A 19,765-nucleotide genomic window follows, 5' to 3' on the forward strand; every position below is an offset into this window, starting at 1 on the left:
ATTGCCAAGAAAGTGAAAAAAATCAGTTCCAAAACGACTCATACAAACAGTTACCCCCTCAGAATAAAATAAAATAACAGGACTTACCATTTTTAAGAAGATTATTAACTCCTGCTTTACCTGGGGGGATAAAAAAAATTAACACTGGTAAGGAGCCCCAGGACCAAAATTAACATCATTTAAAAACAATGATGTAATGACAGAAAAAATACTACACAACAGCTGGCTTACCCAAGTCAAAGTTCTCCATACAGGAAGATATATTGTCAGTTACTTTCCTATAAGCATATAGATCAGTAGTATTCAATTCTTCCTGAAGACGAGAAGTAAAACTTTGTATAGCCTCAGTTAGAAAACATTCAGGTAGGCCATTTAGTGAGCTAGAAAAAGAACCAAGTATTAAATACCCGACAATGTGTAGCAAGTGGATATATGGAGTAGGGAGGGAATCATACAAATGAAGGAATACTGAACTACACTTTGAAAATATAGCCAGAAAATTTTAACTTCATGCCACAATCATTGGAACTCCTAGCTTCCATCTTGCTTCCCTCAATATAGTAGACAGAGTGATATTATAAAAACACCATGTTAGTCTTCTGACGAAAATCGTCCAACAACATCCCCCTCAAATTAGCTGCCATAGTGCTGACAGTGACTAACAGGACTCTACACTCCAGCGCCACCAATATCTCTCCAGTCTCATCTTAATCCATGTTCACTTAGCTCTATCTACATGGCCTTCCTTGTTGCAATGATATACCAAAGCCTTTGCTCTTGCTATTTCCTCCACCTGACACGCTTCCCTCAAATAGACCCAATAATCACTCTCTCATCCCTCTCAGGTCAATCTCAAATATCACCTTATCCAAGACATTTGAGCAAAGACATCTGAAGTGACCTCCAGATTTTAAATTGTAACCTTCGCCTCATCCTTGGTGCTCCCACCCCTCCTCACTGCTTTATTTTTCTCCATACCATTCATTTCATCTAATCCCAATTTATAATATATTAGGATATTATATATCCTAATTTATTTTGACTATTTTCAATCTTGGTCTTAGAATGTAACTTCACTATATCCTCCATGACTAGAATACTTATTTGACATATAGTAGGTGGTCAATAAAAATTTACTTAATAGATAAATTCAACTACTGTCAATGTTACTTCAATTAATCTAAATCAAAACCAGTAAGCATTTTTTTTTAAATTTGACTGAACAGTTCAAACGCTCTTCTGGAAGAAAAAGAATATAGAAATAGCAATAGTCTGAAAGAGAAAAGTCACCAGAGGGGTGACTTGCTCCAGCACATAATTAAACTACATTATCAAACTATGGTAAATAAACGTGTGATGTTGATGAGTAAACAAACAGACCAAAGTCTAAAATTAAATCTATGTTTATACAGGAACACAGCACATAAAAAAATGGCATTCTAAATACATGGGAAAGATGAACTATTCAAAAGTTTGGGGATAAGTGGCTCCCAATTATGGAAAAGAAAACTAAATTGTATCTCTTTTTTTTTTTTTTAAGATTTTATTTATTTATTTGACAGAGAGAGAGACAGCCAGTGAGAGAGGGAATACAAGCAGGGGGAGTGGGAGAGGAAGAAGCAGGCTCCAAGCAGAGGAGCCTGATGTGGGGCTCAATCCCGAAATGCCAGGATCACGCCCTGAGCTAAAGGCAGACGCTTAATGACTGAGCCACTCAGGCATCCCTAAATTGTATCTCTAACTTACACTTCACTCAAAGCTTAATTCCAGATGAAGTATTTTAAGAAAAGACAAGCAAGTAATATTATACAATCATATAGTAGAGAAAGCATACACAAGAAAGGCATGAAACTCAGAAATCTATACAAAGAAAACTATTAGTGGGTGTGATTACTAAAAAAAATCTTGTAATTTTTATAAAGCAAACACACCATAAAGAAAGTTTAAGCACAAGTAATAAAACAAAGGAATATTTGGTACATAATCTAGATAAAGCTCTTATAACCATGCCCTTCCTTATTGACAAAACCCACCTCCCACCACAGAGGCTAAAGGTTTGAGAGTCTTGCTTCCCAGCCATTCTTATAACCAGAAAGAGGGTATACGACCCACTCTTGACAACAAAAAGTAACAGAAAGTTTCCTGGGACCTTCTGCAAAATGTCTTTTCTCTCCAATAAAAAGAGATGGAAAAGAGGAAATTTCCTTTTCTTTTTTTCCGGATGCTGTCACGTTTGTATAAAGTGTCTGTAACTCCTACAGCGCCCTTGTAATTCTGAGGGAAGATACGGCCAACACATGGGAGAAAAATGCAAAACATCAAGATCTTTGATGACATTGTTGACTACTTCCCAAAAACCCTAGAACTGGCCAGTATCTGATCATTTGCTTTTTGACACATTTAAATAAATTTACTTAAATAAGAAAAAGAAAGGACATTCTAACAAGGAAACATACAAAAGATATATAATCACAAACAGTCAAACTCTGCATATTAAAAAATGTTCAATTTCTACTAGTAATCTAGGAAATGAAAAGTAAAACACGATATTATTTTTTTACCCATTAGACTTTAAATGGTTTAAAGATCGCTATTATCCAGTGTTAGAAATATATGAAGACACTGGCACTCTCATTCACTGTTAGTAGGAGTATAAACTGGAATAGCTTTGGGGGAGTACAGTTTAGCAATGATTTTGGTCAAGAAATTTCACTTACAGGAATTCATCTCAGGAAAATACACATAACAATTATATATGTAATTAAGAATATCACTGCATCATTGTTGGAATAATGAAAACAAAACAAACTAAATATCGATGGAAAAGTGATTAAATAATATGTAACACAGTCCATAAAAATTTTGGTATATCTGTATTATGGAATATTTATAGCTGTAAGAAAATATAAGGACTTTTGGTGGGAACATAAAATAGTGCAGATGTTATGAAAAAACATCCTTCCTGAGGTTGCTCAGGAAATAAAAAATAGAATTACCATATGATCCAGTAATCCCACTTCTGGGTACACATCCAAAAGAACTGAAAGCAGGATCTCAAAGAGATATTTACATACCCATGTTCATAGCAGCACTGTTCACAGTAGCCAAGAGGAGGAAGCAACCCAGATGTCTTATCAACAGATGAATGAATGGATACAATGTGGTACATACGGACAACGGAATATAATTCAGCCTTAAAAAGGACAAAAATCCTGCCACATGCTACCACATGGATGAACCCTGAGAACATTATCCTAAATAAAATAAGCCAATCAAAAAAAAGATAAATACAAATATTCCACCTATATGAGGTAACTAAAGTAATCAAATTCATAGAAACAGAAAGTAGAATTGTGGTAGCCAGGGGCTAGGGGGAGGAAGAAATGCGGATTTATTTAATGTTTATAGGGTTTCAGTTTTGCAAGATGAAAAAACTCTTCCACTGCACAATAACGTAAATAAATACTTAACACTCAAAAATGGTTAAGATGGCAAATTTTATGTCATGTTTTTTCACACAATTAAAAAGAATAAGGACTATGCTGACATGAAAGTATCTCTAATACATTCTTTAGTGAAAAAACAAGCTACAGAGCAATAAGTATAGTTCCATTTATGTAAAAAATCAAAACTAAAATAAAATACAATACACACACTAAACCCAAAAAGAAGGTCTAAAGAGATAGATACCAAAATGTTAAGTGATGACCTTTACTAAAAAAAGTAAGATAAGCCAGGAAGAGTGAAACAGAAGGCTCACTTCTGACTTTTTTCACTTCTATATTGCTTGAAGTCTTTACATCAAGCATATATTCCTGTATTACCTGTGTAATTGAAAATATGTTTAAACTAAGAACAAATGGGAAAACAGAGGAAAAAGAAATAGCAACATGACAGATTAAACTTAACCAACAATTGCATTAATGTAAATGGACTAAACCAGGAATCAGCAAAGTACAGCCCATAGCCTGTTTCATTAAGGCCTGTAACCTAAAAAGCCGTTCTACACTTTTAACAAGTTGTCCTAAGTAAATAAAGCAGAGACCATATAAATGAAATTGTTAGTGACATATTTCAATTCAGTTTTACCAAACCAGGAGAACTTAAAATACTGGTTACTTTTGGTCAAACTGAACATTTATAATGCTTAATTTCCTTTCCTTTTTTTCCTTACCTTGCCAAGACTTTCTTCAAGGGATTCTTTACACTCAAAGAAAGATAAATGCCTGCTAAAATATCCAAACAACTTCGAATAGCGGGATCACATGCGCCATTTTTATCTGCCTTTTCCAGTAAAGGCACAATCTACAATCCAAAAAATTCAAAGTCATAGTAATTTTTTCTATATATCAAGTATGTATAGCAAAGTAACATAGTTTCAAATACTCTTTTAAGTCTCAATTATAATGTGTTATATTGTCTACACTACATTGTTAAGGATACCGATTTAAACAACTATTTTAGTATTTATTAACCTTTTTAACCCATATCCCCAATTCCCAGCTTACCCTCCAGACCCACCTCTATTAAGAATTAGATTTGTTAATGTCTTAAGGTATAGGAATTCTGTAGCACTATTGAAAAACCAATAATATATTTAATTGCTTTCCAAAAAATTATGCAAGTTCAAATGGTAAATTCTAATACTGAAATACTGGTAAGGACAGTCTTTACATTTTAAATTAACTTTTTAATGGGTCTGCTAAAAAGTTTTAAGGATTCAAATAGAAACAATTCTTTAAAATTTATCTCCACAAAAAAGGTATACACAATTGGCTCACTGTCAGTTAATTTTAAAAGTCCATAATAGCATGATAATCTTCAAGATCTATGCATGAGTTATCAAGGCAGTCTTACCTGTTTAACATAACGGATTTGTGACACTCCATCTGTGAGCTGTACACAACGTAACAGCAAAGAAGCTAGATTCTTTCCTTCCACATCAGCCAAAGCTAGAAACACACACACAATTTCCTTAAGGCTTTAACAATGTATGCATATGAGTTTGCCTTTGTTATGCATTATGAAAAATCTAAGTATTTATAAACTAAAAAAAAAAAAAAAAGCAGGCAGAACTTAGTCTGAAGACAGAATTTTTAGGAAACCATTTTACGTGCAAAACTGAATGTAAAGAACAAGGAAAAATTAAACAGCAAGAGTTTGAACATTATGTGATAGTGAGTCTCCAAGACAGCAATACTCTGCAACCCAGAAAAGAAACAAACAAATTAAGTCAGAAATCACTTACATCTCAAAGTTTCAAGGTCTTGATGGCAAATGGTCAGTGCAGTTACTTGCATTTCTTTCTTCTTCTTTATACCCATTTTAAATAGAATTAATAGCAGTCACTGCAAAAAAGAAGAGTTTAAAGCACTGTCTAAATCAGGATTTCTGAACTTCAGCACTATTGGCATTTGGGAGCCGACAAGTTTTTGTTATGCAGTGTCGTTCTATGCATTATAGGATGTTTAACATGTTCCTGGCCTCTAATGGGCAGAGGCCATTAATGGCATCCCCTCCCCCACAAGTTATGACAACCACAAAATACCTCCAGACATTGCAAATGTCTCCTGGAGAGCAAAGTGGCCTCAGGTAGAGAACCACTAGTCTAAGAATTTCTGCTTCAAAAAAGAAAAACATTTTTTAAGCTCAACAAGAGTTAATTATTGTCTAAAGTTATTCTTACCTTTTATGGCCCACTCTTTGTATTTTAAAATACAGCCAACCTTCATTTTAGTAATAACAATAACAATAACAAACCAGCATGGTTTTTCCAAAAGCAAACTGGGCCCAACTAACCTCAGTGCCTTCCAAGTTAACCAAAGGTGTTTGGTCTGGAGAAAAAAGGACAGGACAAGAGCTACGTAAGAGCTACTGTTGTTGGAAGACTGTCAGAAGAAGAGGAGATGTGTTCTGTCTTGCTATAGAATTTGAAAAAGTCTGTGCAAGTTTCAGGGAGGCAGATCCCAGCTCAATGCAAAGGAAGAACTCTCTGGTCCAACAATGGCATGGACTGCCTTGTAAACAGAGAATTTCCCAACCCTGGAAATACCCCAGCAGAAGCTGAATGAACCCTTTGCATCTGGACTCCTCCAACAGCCTCACAACTGTCTCCTCTCCTCTCCCTTGTGTTTAAGAAGTTCCCTCTTTTCACAGCCATCAGAGCAATCTTTTTAAAACTCTAACCAAATCTAATTACTCTCTTGCTTAAAACTTTCCAAGGGCTTCCAGTTACACTTAGAATAAAATCCAACTTGAGAGCTTGGCCCTCAAGGCCCCAAGTAATCTGGGTCCTGCAGTCCTCTGCATTTCATCTCAAATCGAACTTCTCTTCACCATCTAAGGCACTTTGCCCTTCCTCATACCTCTGCCTGTTAATGCTTGTTCCACCAGATCTTCGCAAGATCTTTTCCCCATCTTTCAGGTCTCTTTTCAAATAGCACCTCCTATGAAAAGCCTTCCATGACCACTCTACCTATCTAAAATGCCACAGATCATTTGCATCACTTTATTTTCCTCATAGTACTACTACTACCTAAAATTGCAATAACTTGTTTATTTGTATATTGTCTGTCTCCCCTAGTAATAAACTCCATGCAGGCAGCAACTTTAATCCGTTTTATCCACTGTTTTAATTCTCAATTCCTAAAACAGTACGTGGCATATATTCAGTGCTTAATATTTGATGAATAAACAAATGAATAAATTAACAAACATTGTCAGAGATGCATGCCTTTAACAACAGAAAACTGCACTACCTGGTATGTATATTCCGTATCTAAGTGACAAGCTAGTCCTGACACTGAAGAACCTATGGTCTATCTGCAAAGTAAGAAATAGATACGGCGACGGAATGTGAAAAACCACTTAACCAAAAATGGTAATAAAAATGGACATCGCCAGAATGGCAAGACAAGGGAAAAATTTGAAAAGTGACACGATTAGATGTAGGGTAATAACTGGGGATCACTTCTTAGGAAAGTGACCAATACACAAACTTAAGAAGGGATAGAGACAGATAACTAGGGAGACTATTCTCCGGTGAGTGGTAAGTTCACAGCAGGATTTGACCATGGAACCCTCAAGATTGCACATAAATTGGTTCGGTGCTTATGCGTGCTCAACGGGTTAGTTTGTCTCAATGAACTGGGCCTCCCCAATAAGGGACTAGCCCGTGCCCACCCTACGACACTACTCTAGTGGCCGAAGATGCTCAGCAAATCGTACTCCTAAATCCCACTGGCTGCTTCCCTTTTGACCGCTGCTTCACTCCCATCTACATCTTTCTGGCTGACTCCCACAAACATTATCTGGGTAATTGCCGAACCACGTGCAGTCCGGTGAGCGACAGGTAACTAAAAAGAATGGTGAAAGTGCTGTCTCCATGGAGACCTAAGCGACCGGAAATCGGTATCACAACCGCCAAATTCTCGCGATAGCAAAGGACGAAAATTGGTACGAGTCGCCCGGCTGCCCTCACAAAGTGGCGGAGCCGAGCAGTGGAGTCGCGCGCTACCGCGGGTCTGGCAGGACGCCTGGGAGCCAAACCTCGTGCCTGTGAGAGTCTGAGAAGAGTTGCAGCCGTCTAGACGAGTACCGGAGCTGGTCTAGTTCCACGATGTCTCTCTCCCTGGCTCGCAACGTGGTCTGTTGACTACCGGGTCGGGGCGATGGGAGGGAAGGTAGGGGACCTGGAACAGGAGTCATCGCGAGAACTGAGCGACTGAGCTCTTCCAATAAGAAGTTCGGAGTGGTGGTGATGTCACCGGGAGCGGGTGTTAGCTGGGGGATTGGGGTAGATTCCGCCTTGTAAGTGTACTCGGTTCTCCTCTTAAGCGCGCGGAAGTGAACCCAGCAGCTTGGAAGCCTACTGGCTTCGTTCACCTTAGGGCAGTCTAGACCTGGAGTACCTAGGAAGCACCTTTGCCTCAATCCAGACGTTCCGCCCTTGTCCCACGCAGCTTACCCAGCGCAGGGAAGGGGAGAAAACTGCGTCTGGGCTGCGGGAACCAGTAACCGTAGAGCCTGCGAGATGGGGCCATTCAGGCGTTGAGCCGAAGCCATGCCAAGAGTTTTAACTAAAATGAGAAGCGGCCAAATGAACGAACATATGCCGGAGTGCGTTTGTTCGTTTAGCAAATAGTTAATGACCACTAACCGAGCGTTGCCAGGCAGTGGCCTTGAAAGTTATCCACTATTTGGGGTATGTATTTTACGCAGAAAATAAAAATCATCAGATGATTCATTTCCTTAGAAATAAAATAACTAGATGCCGAACACTACCACAGGAGCTGGGATAGAGGGAGGAGGGCGGTAAGATCCGGACATAGAGACATTCGAATGCTATCTATGCAAGTTGGCCGGTGTGGCTGGAGCCAAGTGAGTTAATAGGGTAGGATGCCGGGAATGGGACAAGGGCAGTTAGATGATGTAACGCCCGATTGCCCATCGTAAGGACTTTTACTCTCAGTGAAATGGGGAGTGATTTTGAGCAGAAGAGTAATAGGATTATTTACATTTCAAAAGAATCACTGGAGATACTTTGTAGTGGAAGCAGGACCACCAGTGAATGAGGAAGCTATTCTTGTAAACTAGGCTAGCAAGATGCTAGTGGCTCAGACCAGGGTGGTAGCAATGGAAAGAAAGTGTGAGGAGTGGACAGATTCTGGATTATGATCTGAAAGTAAGCTAACAAGGTTTTTCTGAAGGATAAGATATGAGGTATGAAGAAAGAGGAGTCAGAGATGATCCCAAGATTTCTAACTTGAGCAAGGGAGAAGGATGAAATTGCCATTTATAGTGATGGGGCAAAAATTTGGAGTGGGTTTGAATGGTTTAAAACAGACTGGGAGAGGAAATGGCAAGATCGAGTAGAAACAACACTAGTACTTCCATTACAGAGGGTCAAATAAATGGAGCAGGAACTCTATGGGAAATACAGGCAATGAAGATTTAGGTCTTAAAGATTCAAATAGTAACATGTTTAGAGAAGATATCCTTTTGTTTTTGTAGCCACCTGGCTCTACCAACTTGAAACCACTTTAAATTCTCTGCTTGAGGTTTTCTAGAATACACCGTGCATTTGGACCATGAACTTTTTTTTTTTTAAGTGGCTTTATTTTATTTGTAAAAATGTATTCCAAGAGATTTTTAAGGAATCTGAAATCCTTGGTATATAAAAGCGTAAAAACAAGTGACATCTTTTTGTAAAAGTGGACTACATAAAATCATAAAAAATAATCAACATATCCATGTTTTGTTCAGTGTAGTTTAGCTTTGAAAATACATACCTGTTGAAGCAGCATTTTCCCCTCAATTAGGGAATGCATTTTTTTATACTTATTTAATGACACATTTTCACACATAATGATTTTTTAAATCTTTGACATTTGAAAGGATATTTGAATAATTAAAATTTGATCTCTGAAAACCACAAAAAAGTACTTTAACTGCCTACTCCCTTGTTCATAAAAGCCTCTATACAAGCCAGACTTCGCACTGATCCAAGGTAAGTTTCTCCTTTCTCCTGTAAGTATTGTTTTGCATAACTGAAAAAGCATAATATAGTCTGTCAGATTTATAGTCCCATTACCTCCTAAAAATATACAGTTTGTGGTAATCTGCCAGCAATATATGATGATTTACATAATTAAAGAATCCCTTATAAAAAGCCTATTTCATAGTTTCATGCCTAAAATGAAGTCCAGGGGACACCTGGGTGGCTCAGTCGGTTAAGTGACTGCCTTCAGCTCAGGTCATGATCTCAGGATCCTAGCATCAAGCCCCGCATTAGGCTCCCTGCTCAGCAGGGAGTCTACTTCTGTCTACTTCTCCACCTGCTTGTGCTCGCTCTGTCAAATAAATAAATAAAATCTTAAAAAATAAATTAAATAAAATGAAGTCCAAAAGCGTATACTAGAGCTATGAATATGAACATTGTGTCATTTTTAATGTAAGGTGAAATCTTGTCACTTGTTGATAAATTTGTTAATGTGTTTGTCCTCCAGTCAATGAAAGAAAGCAAAGTTCTTGTTATTTATCTTGCTGCATAATGAATTACCCCAAAATTTAATGTCTTAAAACACTACATTTTTACTCTCTCACAGTTTCTATGGGTCAGAAATTTAGCAGCCTGTGTGTGGCTGAGTGCTTCTGGCCAGGAGTCTCTCTTGAGCCTGCAGCGGGAGGAACCACTTCCAAGATGACTTAACCCAGAGGCTCTGGTTGTTGACAGGAGGCGGGAGGAACCACTTCCAAGATGACTTAACCCAGAGGCTCTGGTTGTTGACAGGAGGCCTCATTCCTTCCATGCGGGCTTCTCCCCAGGCTGCGTAAACATTCTCACAGCATGGTGGCAGTCCTTCCCCAGAATGAGCACAGAGACAGCAAAGTAGAAGCTTTGATGACTTTGATGGCCCAGCCACAGAAGTTGTACACCATTTCAACAACATTCTACTAGTCACAAAGGTTGGCTCTGTTCATCGTGAGAAGGGACAACACAGAAGTGTGAGTATCAGGAGGCCGACGGAATCGGGGCGTGCCATTTTGGAGGCTAGCTACTCCAGTGCTAGAACGCCTCTGCTGGCGTTCCTCAGTGCTTCAGATGTACTCGCTTAGGAATCACAACTATGGAGGGATTGACTCGAGAGTGGTGTGAATATGATTTCCACAGTATATCTTAAAGGAAACATTCATGCTCATGTTTTCTTACAAAGTTACTTGCCTTTAATGACATTGATTTTCATAGAAGATGCCACGGAATTTAAACATAAAACTAGATTTATTGGAAGGAAGGAACATTTTAGATGTTCTTCAGACTTTCTCTTTTTAAGCCTTTCGGATCCCTTCCCTACTTAAGAGCACGTAGTAGCTTGTCTTTATGTGACATTCCTCTCTTTCTTCCCCACGCACCAGGCTCCAGCTTGAGTGACCTTCTCAATAGTCCCTGAAAGCACTGTCCTTTGATGTGCTGTGCTGTGCTCTCTGCTGGCAGGGTCTTTCTTACTCCCACCTGAGAAACTTCAGCATACTTGAAGACCCTGGCAAGAAATCCCTGTTCTGCCATACTTAGATTTTCGTCTCAGTTATCACATTGTCATTTTGTCAGTTATTTGTATGCTTGTTAGTCTTCCTCCAAATCCTTCCAAGACAGGGACCATCTTTAGATCCCTAGTACCTAGTGCAGTGGTGAGCATGAGGAGCTCAGCCAGTATTTGTTCAGTTAGGGTGATGGCTATCAAGTTCTCTACAGTGTTAACGGGCAGTGGTGCTTACTTTACCACTATGTGGCAGCAAACTACGGGATTATTTCTTCCCTTGAATAAGGAGTTCCACCAGGATGAATATTCACCAAATTGTAGTCGGTGGTTTTTTGGGGAGTGGAATTACAGGAGGCCCTCATTTTCCATGCTGTTTCTGCACTGTTTGAATAATAGCATGTTTTTTTCATGTGGAATATAGCTTTTATAGAGAAAAGTACAGAAAACATTTATAAAGAAGTTTTAGCTTATTAACTTCCTACCCAAAAGTATGTTAGAATAACTTGTCACCTCAGTTTAAATAATATGCTATGAAATATAACATTCAAATAGAAAATTACTTTATGAAAATTGCTCGATATTATGTACGTGTGTTTTGTTCAGTATCATTCTAGTTATGTGGAAAATGTTGCTATTTTGATAGCGGTTGTATTAAATCTGTGGATTGCTTTGGTTAGTATGGACATTTTAATAATATTGGTTCTTCCAATCCATGAGCATGGAATATCTATTTATTTGTGTCCTCTTCAATTTCTTTCATCAGTGTTTTATAGTTTTCAGAGTATAGGTCTTTCCTTAGCTAAGTTTATTCCTAGGTATTTTATTATCGTTGGTGCAATTGTAAATGGGATTGTTTTTAATATCATGTTTCTAAAATTAAGCATTATTGCTGCTTATACTTTTTACATTAAAAAACAAATCTTAAAAAGAAAATTTAAAAGTAATTAAAGTAATTCAAAAATTAATAAGGAAAAATATTTATAAAATAGTATGACCTGAAAATATTGGAACAGAGAATTATGCATTCATTATGTTTACAATTTCATTAAGATATGGATACTATGAGTAAAGGTTGGAAGAGAATGTGTTTGGTAAAGTAGTTTATCAGGCTGGTAAGATTGAGTGAACATTTTTTCTTCTTAAACTGTCTTTAATGTTGTAAAACTGGGTTAATAAACTTTTAAGGCCTGTTTTTGTAATCACCAAAAAGTAAACATTTTTTGCTATTTGAATTATGTTACTGTCATTTTATTTTATTTATTTGAGAGAGAGAGAGAGTGCATGTGCGCAGAGAGGTGGGCAGAGGGGGAGGGGCTGAAGGGGAGGGAGAGGGACAAGCAGACTCTGCGCTGAGTGTGGACCCTGACATGGGGCTCCATCTCACAACCCTGAGATCATGACCTGAGCTGAAATCAAGAGTCAGCCACTTAACTGACTGAGCCACCCAGGCATCCCGTAACTGTCATTTTAAAGAAAGGCAACAGTTGTGTAGGTCACAGATGGAAGAACATAAAAATTTTAAATACGTAGCACCATCCTTGATTAAAATGCTTTTGAAAAGAAAACAAATGTTCTTCATTCTTGTTTTAAAAAGCAATCTCAGGGGCACCTGGGTGGCTCAGTCAGTTAAGCGTCTGCCTTCGGCTCAGGTCATGATCTCAGGGTCCTGGGATCGAGCCCCATGTCAGGCTCCCCAGAGGAGTCTGCTTGTCCCTCTCTCCCTGCCCCCACTCATGTTCTCTCTCTGTCTCTCTCTCTTTCAAATAAATAAAATATTTTTAAAAATAAAAAAAAAAAGCAGTCTCATTTCCCTCACATTATTCTGCCACCCAAAACCAGACATCATTTGGGAGCCCATGTATAGACTTTATCTAAGAAAGACAAATGAGGAAGTTTTGCATCATCTGGTTGGTATGACAATCCCAATTCTCAGCCCTGCCCATGACAGGGACTAGTAGATGCCTACCATCATTTCTGTGGCACATCTGAACAAAGCTGGGACAGGAAGAGATGGAAAGTTTGATATAAACTGTAGAAAGTAGGTCTCCACTCTACTGGGTACTGCAAGGGGAGAAAAGAGTTTGTAAAATATAGTTCTAATTTATTGTAAAAGGAAAGATTGTATTGAGTTTTTTATACCCATATTGATTAATACTATCCCGACTTCATGCTTTAGGTTTCTGGAGCAGAGCAGATAGCTATTTCTTCCAGCAAACAGCAGCCACATGGTTCCCCAGTGCCCAAATTCTTATCCCTTGGATGACCTGAGAGCTGGTTGAATAAAACTCCCATATGAAGTAATGCATATTATAGGTGAGGAACCCCCCCAAAATGAATCTGGGCACTTACATAGAAGGGAGAGGCAGCTGTACCTCTTCCCTCTTCTCAGAGTTACCTTGGGGATACAATAGGAGGGATCGTGGGTTCTTACTATTAACCCTTTGGAATATAAATAAATTTTTCCCGGGGAAAGATAAACCTGGTGTCTCCAGCTTTACTACCCAGAGATGCCTCTACAATACAAGTCTAATTCCTCCCTTAGTAATATAAACACATACTTCCAGGAGGTAAATCTCTCTAATTTACCTCCTATAAGTGTTACAGAGTAAATGTATGTGTAAATTTTATGTGTATATGGTAAATCTCTTTGGCATGTGTCAGAATTCTCTCACTCATCAGTCATAAATTAACCTTTCAAGGCTTCATTTTAGTCCAAGTCCCCAGTAAAATTTGCTTAGAAAGCCCTAACTGTGCAAAAAGATAAAAATATTTTCTCTATTGTTCCACAGACTGGTTAGAACATCCCAAAATGTGTACGTCTAAGTTGGCGAGACCTTTCACTTGCTGCAATTACTTAAAATTTCTGAAGCTCCTATCATTCCTTTTGTGTTATTTTGATTGCATAAGAAAATCAGCCTTGCTGTTTATGGCCTCACTTTGCTTTTGGCCATTTGTTCAATTGAGCACTCTCTCCTTGATCATACCTGCAATGTCATACCTGCAGTTAGTTTTGATGGTTCCCAAAAATCAAATCCAATTCCAAGGAATAAAGATTTCTGTACCATTGGAGATCCTGAAAAGAATATTCTAAAAAGAACACGCAAAAAAGATTTCCAAAATATTATGAGCTATACTGATATTTGAAGAAACAAGTGTATGGCCTCCCAAGGTGATTGCTCTCATGGGAACTATTCTCATTTGGATATGTAAGTTCTGTGCTTTTTTTTTTTTTTTTTAAATCACAAAGCTTTATATAAGAAACAAAGTTCTGTTCTGATCCTGGCTTAATACTATTAGCAATAATTCTTAACTTAGTGAAGGTAACCTGTAAAGTTCACCTCAGTCTTGCTCCTTCCAATCTTGCCTACAAGTGAATGGGATATTCTTTTTCTAGTATCTACACTGTTGCATTCTAGGAGCTGCCATAATACCTTTCTTTTTCCCTGAGGTATGAGCAAGACACCCATAAGGGTTGCTAGCCAAACCAACATTGGTGATTTGGGTTTAATGCATGTAGATGATATTAGGGACAGAAGAATGCTAGTGGCAGTAATACCAAGGTGGGCATGAGCAACCTCATTCTGGGCTCTCCATTCACAGCGGGCTCTCAGCCAGCTCCTGGGATATAGGGAAGAGGGCCTGGCCACTGGGGTGAAGAGTGTGCCAATTGAATGGTAGGCAGGGCTTCAGGGCTGGAATCTAGGCTCATAAAGCTGTAGCCCAATGGAAGTAAAGACTGCTTCTCAGTAGACAGGCAGGGGAACCCAGAACTCACTCCAACAGCCAGGTATCAGTCTATCTCAAATCCCAGTGTGGCTTAACCACAAAAGGAATGAACTAGATCTGAACTTTCCAAATGGTATGCTTAGCAGACTGGTGGTGTTACAAATGGTCAATGATAGACCAAGATCATGATCCCCAGCCTTCAGATCAGCCAGGCCATGGCTAAGGACCCCTACACATACTATCTATCCATTCATCTGTGTGCTATTCGTATTCTCATTTTCTATGTCTGTAATGAGAAGCCCTGGACAAGTTCTTTCAGCCTTGAGGACTGGAGCTGACTGACCAGTTTGGGGTCATTTTTTAGAGATACAAAGTTTAATAACCCAGATACTCGTCTTCAACTGCTATATTGGTGGGCCATAGACGTGAAAGGTACCTAAGTGGTTTTAAAAGATGATTAAGAAGCCTGATCCACTAAGTGCAGGCAATAAGTGAAAGGCAAGAGGATGGGTTCTAGGGTTCTGGTTTGAGTGAAGACACACATGGTGGTCTTGGTGTTCTGGCAGCACTGAGTTGAGAGCCAGTGGAATAGCTGTGGTAGGCGTTTCGGGGTATGAATTAATGTAGTTAACACCCTTGCCCCTTTCAGACAAAGCTCAATTCTGTGGGACTTCTGGAGAAAGGCTACAAAAGAGGACCATTCAATTTAATTTAAAAATAATACACAAAATATTATACAAAAAATAGTATTTTCATTCTTCAACTGAATGCTCTTAGTATTTCATGGTTCCAGTTCTGTGGCAGCATTCTAATTTAGAGCTTACAGCTTACTTTGCCTAGAACTTCTATGCCAGGGCTTCTGCCTACCTTGGTCAGAATTGGCTTAGAACTGGGTGAGGCTCTGCCTGCGGGAGAGAGAGGAAGCACTTGAGCTGGTAGGGACTGGGGCAAGATAGGGCTGGCAGACAGTAACAGTAACAGCTGTCATTCTGGGGGCACTTGGCAGGAGCCTCAGCCCTTTACACATGTCAGCTCAGTTAATTCTCACACAACATATGGCTAGTTACTGGCTCCGTTTAACAAATGAGAAAACTGATTTTCCTAGAGATTAAGGGAGAGAAAAGATTCAAAGAGACCCAAGTGTGAAGCTTTACCACTGACCAGTAAACTAACCTCTCTGAGCCTTAATTTTCTCACCTTCTAAAAAACAGCTGTAGGGGTGCCTGGGTGGCTCAGTGGGTTAAGCGTCTGCCTTCAACTCAGGTCATGATCTCAGGGTCCTGGGATCGAGCCCCACGTCAGGCTCCCCGCTGAGCAGGGANAGGAAGAAGCAGGCTCACAGCAGAGGAGCCTGATGTGGGGCCTCGATCCCGTAACGCTGGGATCACGCCCTGAGCCGAAGGCAGACGCTTAACCGCTGTGCCACCCAGGCGGCCCTCTCTGCCTCTCTCTTAAATAAATCAATAAAATCTTTAAAAAATTGAAAACAGCAGTAATACCTACTTTGCTAATGGTAATACTTACTTTGCTAATGCCTACATTGCTGTGAGAATTTAATGAGATAGCACATGTAAGGTGCCTGTCATAGTTTCTGGAAAAAAACACATGTTCAACAAATGGTCTGTTATTTTTCTCATTCATATTTGACCCTACACTTGTAAGCTCTTTTCAACTCTCAATTTTCAGAACTCCCTATGGTAGACTGCATCGAGTCTTTCCAAACATGCCCATGTGGTAATACAGGGACCAGTGAATGTGTTCCCTTACATGGCAGAAGGGGTTTTGCAGATGTGATTAAAGGATTTTGAGGTGAGATTATCTTGGATTACCTGGGTGGTCCATCACACAGGTCCATATGAGAAAGAGGCAGGAGGACCAGCATCAGAAAAAGATGTGGAAACAGAAGCAGGGGTTAGAATGATGTGCTGTGAAGATGGAGGGAAGTGCCACCAGCCAAGGAATGCAGGCAGGGCAGCCTCTAGAAACCGCAAAGACAGAGAACACAACCCGGCAAGATCCATTTGCAGCTTCTGAGTTCCAGAACTACAATACAGTAAATGTGTATTTTATGCTACTTAATTTGTATTATTTGTTACAGCTGCAATAAGATATTAACACATTACCTAACTGAGAAAGGAGCACGCCGACGCCAAGCTGCACGCCTCCACTGCCCTCAGTGTCCAAGCCAGCCCGCGCTGGAGTCCTCACCGGGCTGGTGAAACTAAACCTAAGCAGCTGGGATTTTTGAGTTTTGGGGTTGCTGCCTCCAAAATATTTTTTTTTAATTTAAGGGATAGATTTTAAGGAAAGAAGAAACGTGGGACAGAGAAGTATGAATTAGAAAATAAATACAAATGCAGGCTGTTCTGCTAGTTCTTTTATAACCACAGCAAACTGGTACCGAGAACACCCAGTACAAACATCACAATAAACCTTAAAAGATGGTGCTGTTCCTTTGGCGCGGCTAAATCTTCAGAATTTAAACCACAGTCCTTGTTTTGCCGGGTGGGTCACTGGGTCCCTGGCGCAGTCCACTCTGAACCAGATTTAAACGCGAGAAGCACCACGTGGCCCAGGCAGAAGCAGCAGAAGTGGGTGGTTCCATGGTCACATGACTGCTGAAGCTCCTCCCCTCGGGGCAGGGTCCTGCTCTAGGTAGTACTTCCCCGGTCGGTACCTGAGCCACTGGCTCCAAGAGTGCGGCGGCGTGTCTGGCCACGTCTGCCTCTTTGGTCCCCGCCTTTCGGTGGCACTTGGTTCTAAGCCTGGCAGTATCCCAGCGTGCAGGAAGAGAAGACACTTCAGAGGGGCCCATGAGCTGAGGAATCGCTGCTCTGCTGCGCCCAGGAGCCTAGCTCGGACTGGAGTGCGTGTATCAGGAGCCAGGGCCTCCTTCAAGGGCATCACACGCACCAGCCCCGCACTGCGGGAGCCAGGTAAAGTCCCTCCCGCTCCACCTCCATCCCGGGGCCGCACAGCCAGAGCTCTCCTGGGCTAGGGAGAAACACACGCGGTCGCCTTTCATCAGGTCCCAGTATCTTTCATGTATAACTCACAAAAGACCTGGGAAGCCCCGTTCTCGTTGTACTGATGAAGAAATAGGTCAAGTGGAGCAAATGGCCAGTGCGCCGTGTTCTGATGCTTACTTAGTCCAGGGCTCTTTCCGTTATGTTCCGAACGCTCCTTTTTATATGCAAATGAGGCCCACTGTGTCTGTGACACTTTGCTAGAAAATGAAACAATGCCATAATTATGAAGGCTTGGGAATTGATGGTATTAAATGGGTAATTTGGGTTTAATGTTAAATCCTTGAGTATGTGACCTAGGTCCAGAAAGAGTGCCTTTCCAAGTGTCACCTCTACCATCTGCTGGTCAAATGACAAGATAACTAAAGCAAGTGGGTATTGATATTATCATCACATCGAAGTCAAGCATGCCCCTGAGGTTGGGTGAATGATTGGAGTGTGGACTCTGACTTTCAGGGCCTGAGATGACAAAGTAAAACGTTAAATATACAAATAAGGGTCAGAGGTTTTCCACAATAATCTCCACTCAGGATGAGGAACCTCACAGTTTACAATGGAGGAGCCCGTGCATCCATGTATTCAACAAATACTTATTAAACACTGTCTTAGACTAAGTCTGTTTCCCAGGAAACAGATTCTAGGCAGCGGTTTGCGAAAGAGAGGGTTTCCGGGGAGTACCCTTGAGAACAACCCCCTTGAAGGCTTGAGGGAAACAGAACTGGTCAAAAAGGGTTGAACAGGGATGATTGTGCCACAGTGGACTTAGTCGATCCTGTTGGGAGCTCTGGAGTTGGCTTGACAAGGGACTCTGTCCTTCTGCAGCAACCAGTTATTTGATCAGTGAGGCGAATCAGCTAACACTGGCCACATCTAGAGGAATGAGGGCCTTGGTCCTAAAAGGGGGATCCAGGAAGCACACCACCCCATCCACTACAAACCCCTACTACATCCTGGACCTGTGCCATGGTCTAAGGATGTGATATTGAGGGGCGCCTGGGTGGCTCAGTAGTTAAGCGTCTGCCTTCGGCTCAGGGCGTGATCCTGGCGTTCTGGGATCGAGCCCCACGTCAGTCTCCTCTGCTGGGAGCCTGCTTCTTTCTCTCCCACTTCCCTTGCTTGTCTCTCTCTCTCACTGGCTGTCTTTCTCACTGGCTATCTCTGTGTCAAATAAATAAATAAATAAAATCTTTAAAAAAAAAAAAAGGATGTGATATTGAACAAAACAACATCTCATCCAGGGGTGCAGAGTTAAAAAAATAAACAGATAAATGTTTTTTTTAAAAAAACGAACTAGAAAATTATCTTGTAGCTAGAAAATGTATCCCATAAGGTTAAGTAAACAACAAAGAGAACTCCTTGCTTTTTTTGATGGCGATAAAGACGGTTGAAAATATTTAGGGTGAAAAGTGAATTCACTCTCTGATGATGTAAAAATTGAAGATGACGGAAAAAGTTTGTCCAAAAACAGTTCGAGAGAAACTTGCCTATGAAATGCAACTGGAGCAGTGGGAGATCACTTTGGCAATTATCTGCAATGGACTGTGGATCCCTCCAGCTCTACGCAAGAACGGGTGGTAGGGTTTTCCCTCAATGCCGGGACCTGCAAGTGTTCTGAGCTATTGGTAAGAAGGCTGCCCATAGGCAGACATCATTCCTGTGGGTGTGCTGGCTGCTGATTTGCAGTGGTTCTTCCCAGACATAGCACCTTGGTACAGTCAGGAAAGGCAGCTCCTTGGTGCCCGCTTAGCTGTAGCCAGGGCAGTGCTGAGGCTGATTCTGCTCCTGTCCATTGGGTCCCACCCACACACACACACAATACTCTTGTCCCGGCCATCTCCTCCTCCTCCGCATCCCCCTTGTCCTTTCTGCTCCCCACTTGTGGCATATTTATTTCATCTCAGAGAAGAAGTACTTGGAGTTGCCCGTTATCTCAAGCTGCTATAGCATGGCAATGCACTCTACACCTTGAGCTTG

General features: G+C 40.5%; 1 protein-coding gene and 1 long non-coding RNA gene across 8 annotated transcripts in view; one reads left to right on the plus strand and one right to left on the minus strand.

Moving 5' to 3' along the window:
• THADA (THADA armadillo repeat containing) overlaps nt 1–7,700 on the minus strand; it is a 224,949-nt gene extending 217,249 nt beyond the window's left edge. For all 7 annotated transcript variants that reach the window (XM_034659058.1, XM_034659059.1, XM_034659057.1 and 4 more), the window contains exons 1-6: nt 7,549–7,700; nt 5,249–5,348; nt 4,858–4,952; nt 4,175–4,305; nt 232–380; nt 88–120 (exon numbers count right to left, since the gene is read on the minus strand). In XM_034659058.1, coding sequence (XP_034514949.1) covers nt 88–120; nt 232–380; nt 4,175–4,305; nt 4,858–4,952; nt 5,249–5,324 — 484 coding nt within the window. In that variant the 5' untranslated portion in view covers nt 5,325–5,348; nt 7,549–7,700. The remainder of the gene's footprint in view (nt 1–87; nt 121–231; nt 381–4,174; nt 4,306–4,857; nt 4,953–5,248; nt 5,349–7,548) is intronic.
• A 19-nt stretch (nt 7,701–7,719) lies between these two features.
• Nucleotides 7,720–11,758, plus strand: LOC109491016. Its single transcript, XR_004624853.1, has 2 exons — nt 7,720–9,508; nt 10,107–11,758. It is a non-coding gene; the product is annotated as an uncharacterized LOC109491016 (long non-coding RNA).
• Nucleotides 11,759–19,765: the final 8,007 nt, after the last annotated feature.

Source organism: Ailuropoda melanoleuca, chromosome 4 (assembly GCF_002007445.2).
Source record: "Ailuropoda melanoleuca isolate Jingjing chromosome 4, ASM200744v2, whole genome shotgun sequence".
Taxonomy (NCBI): domain Eukaryota; kingdom Metazoa; phylum Chordata; class Mammalia; order Carnivora; family Ursidae; genus Ailuropoda; species Ailuropoda melanoleuca.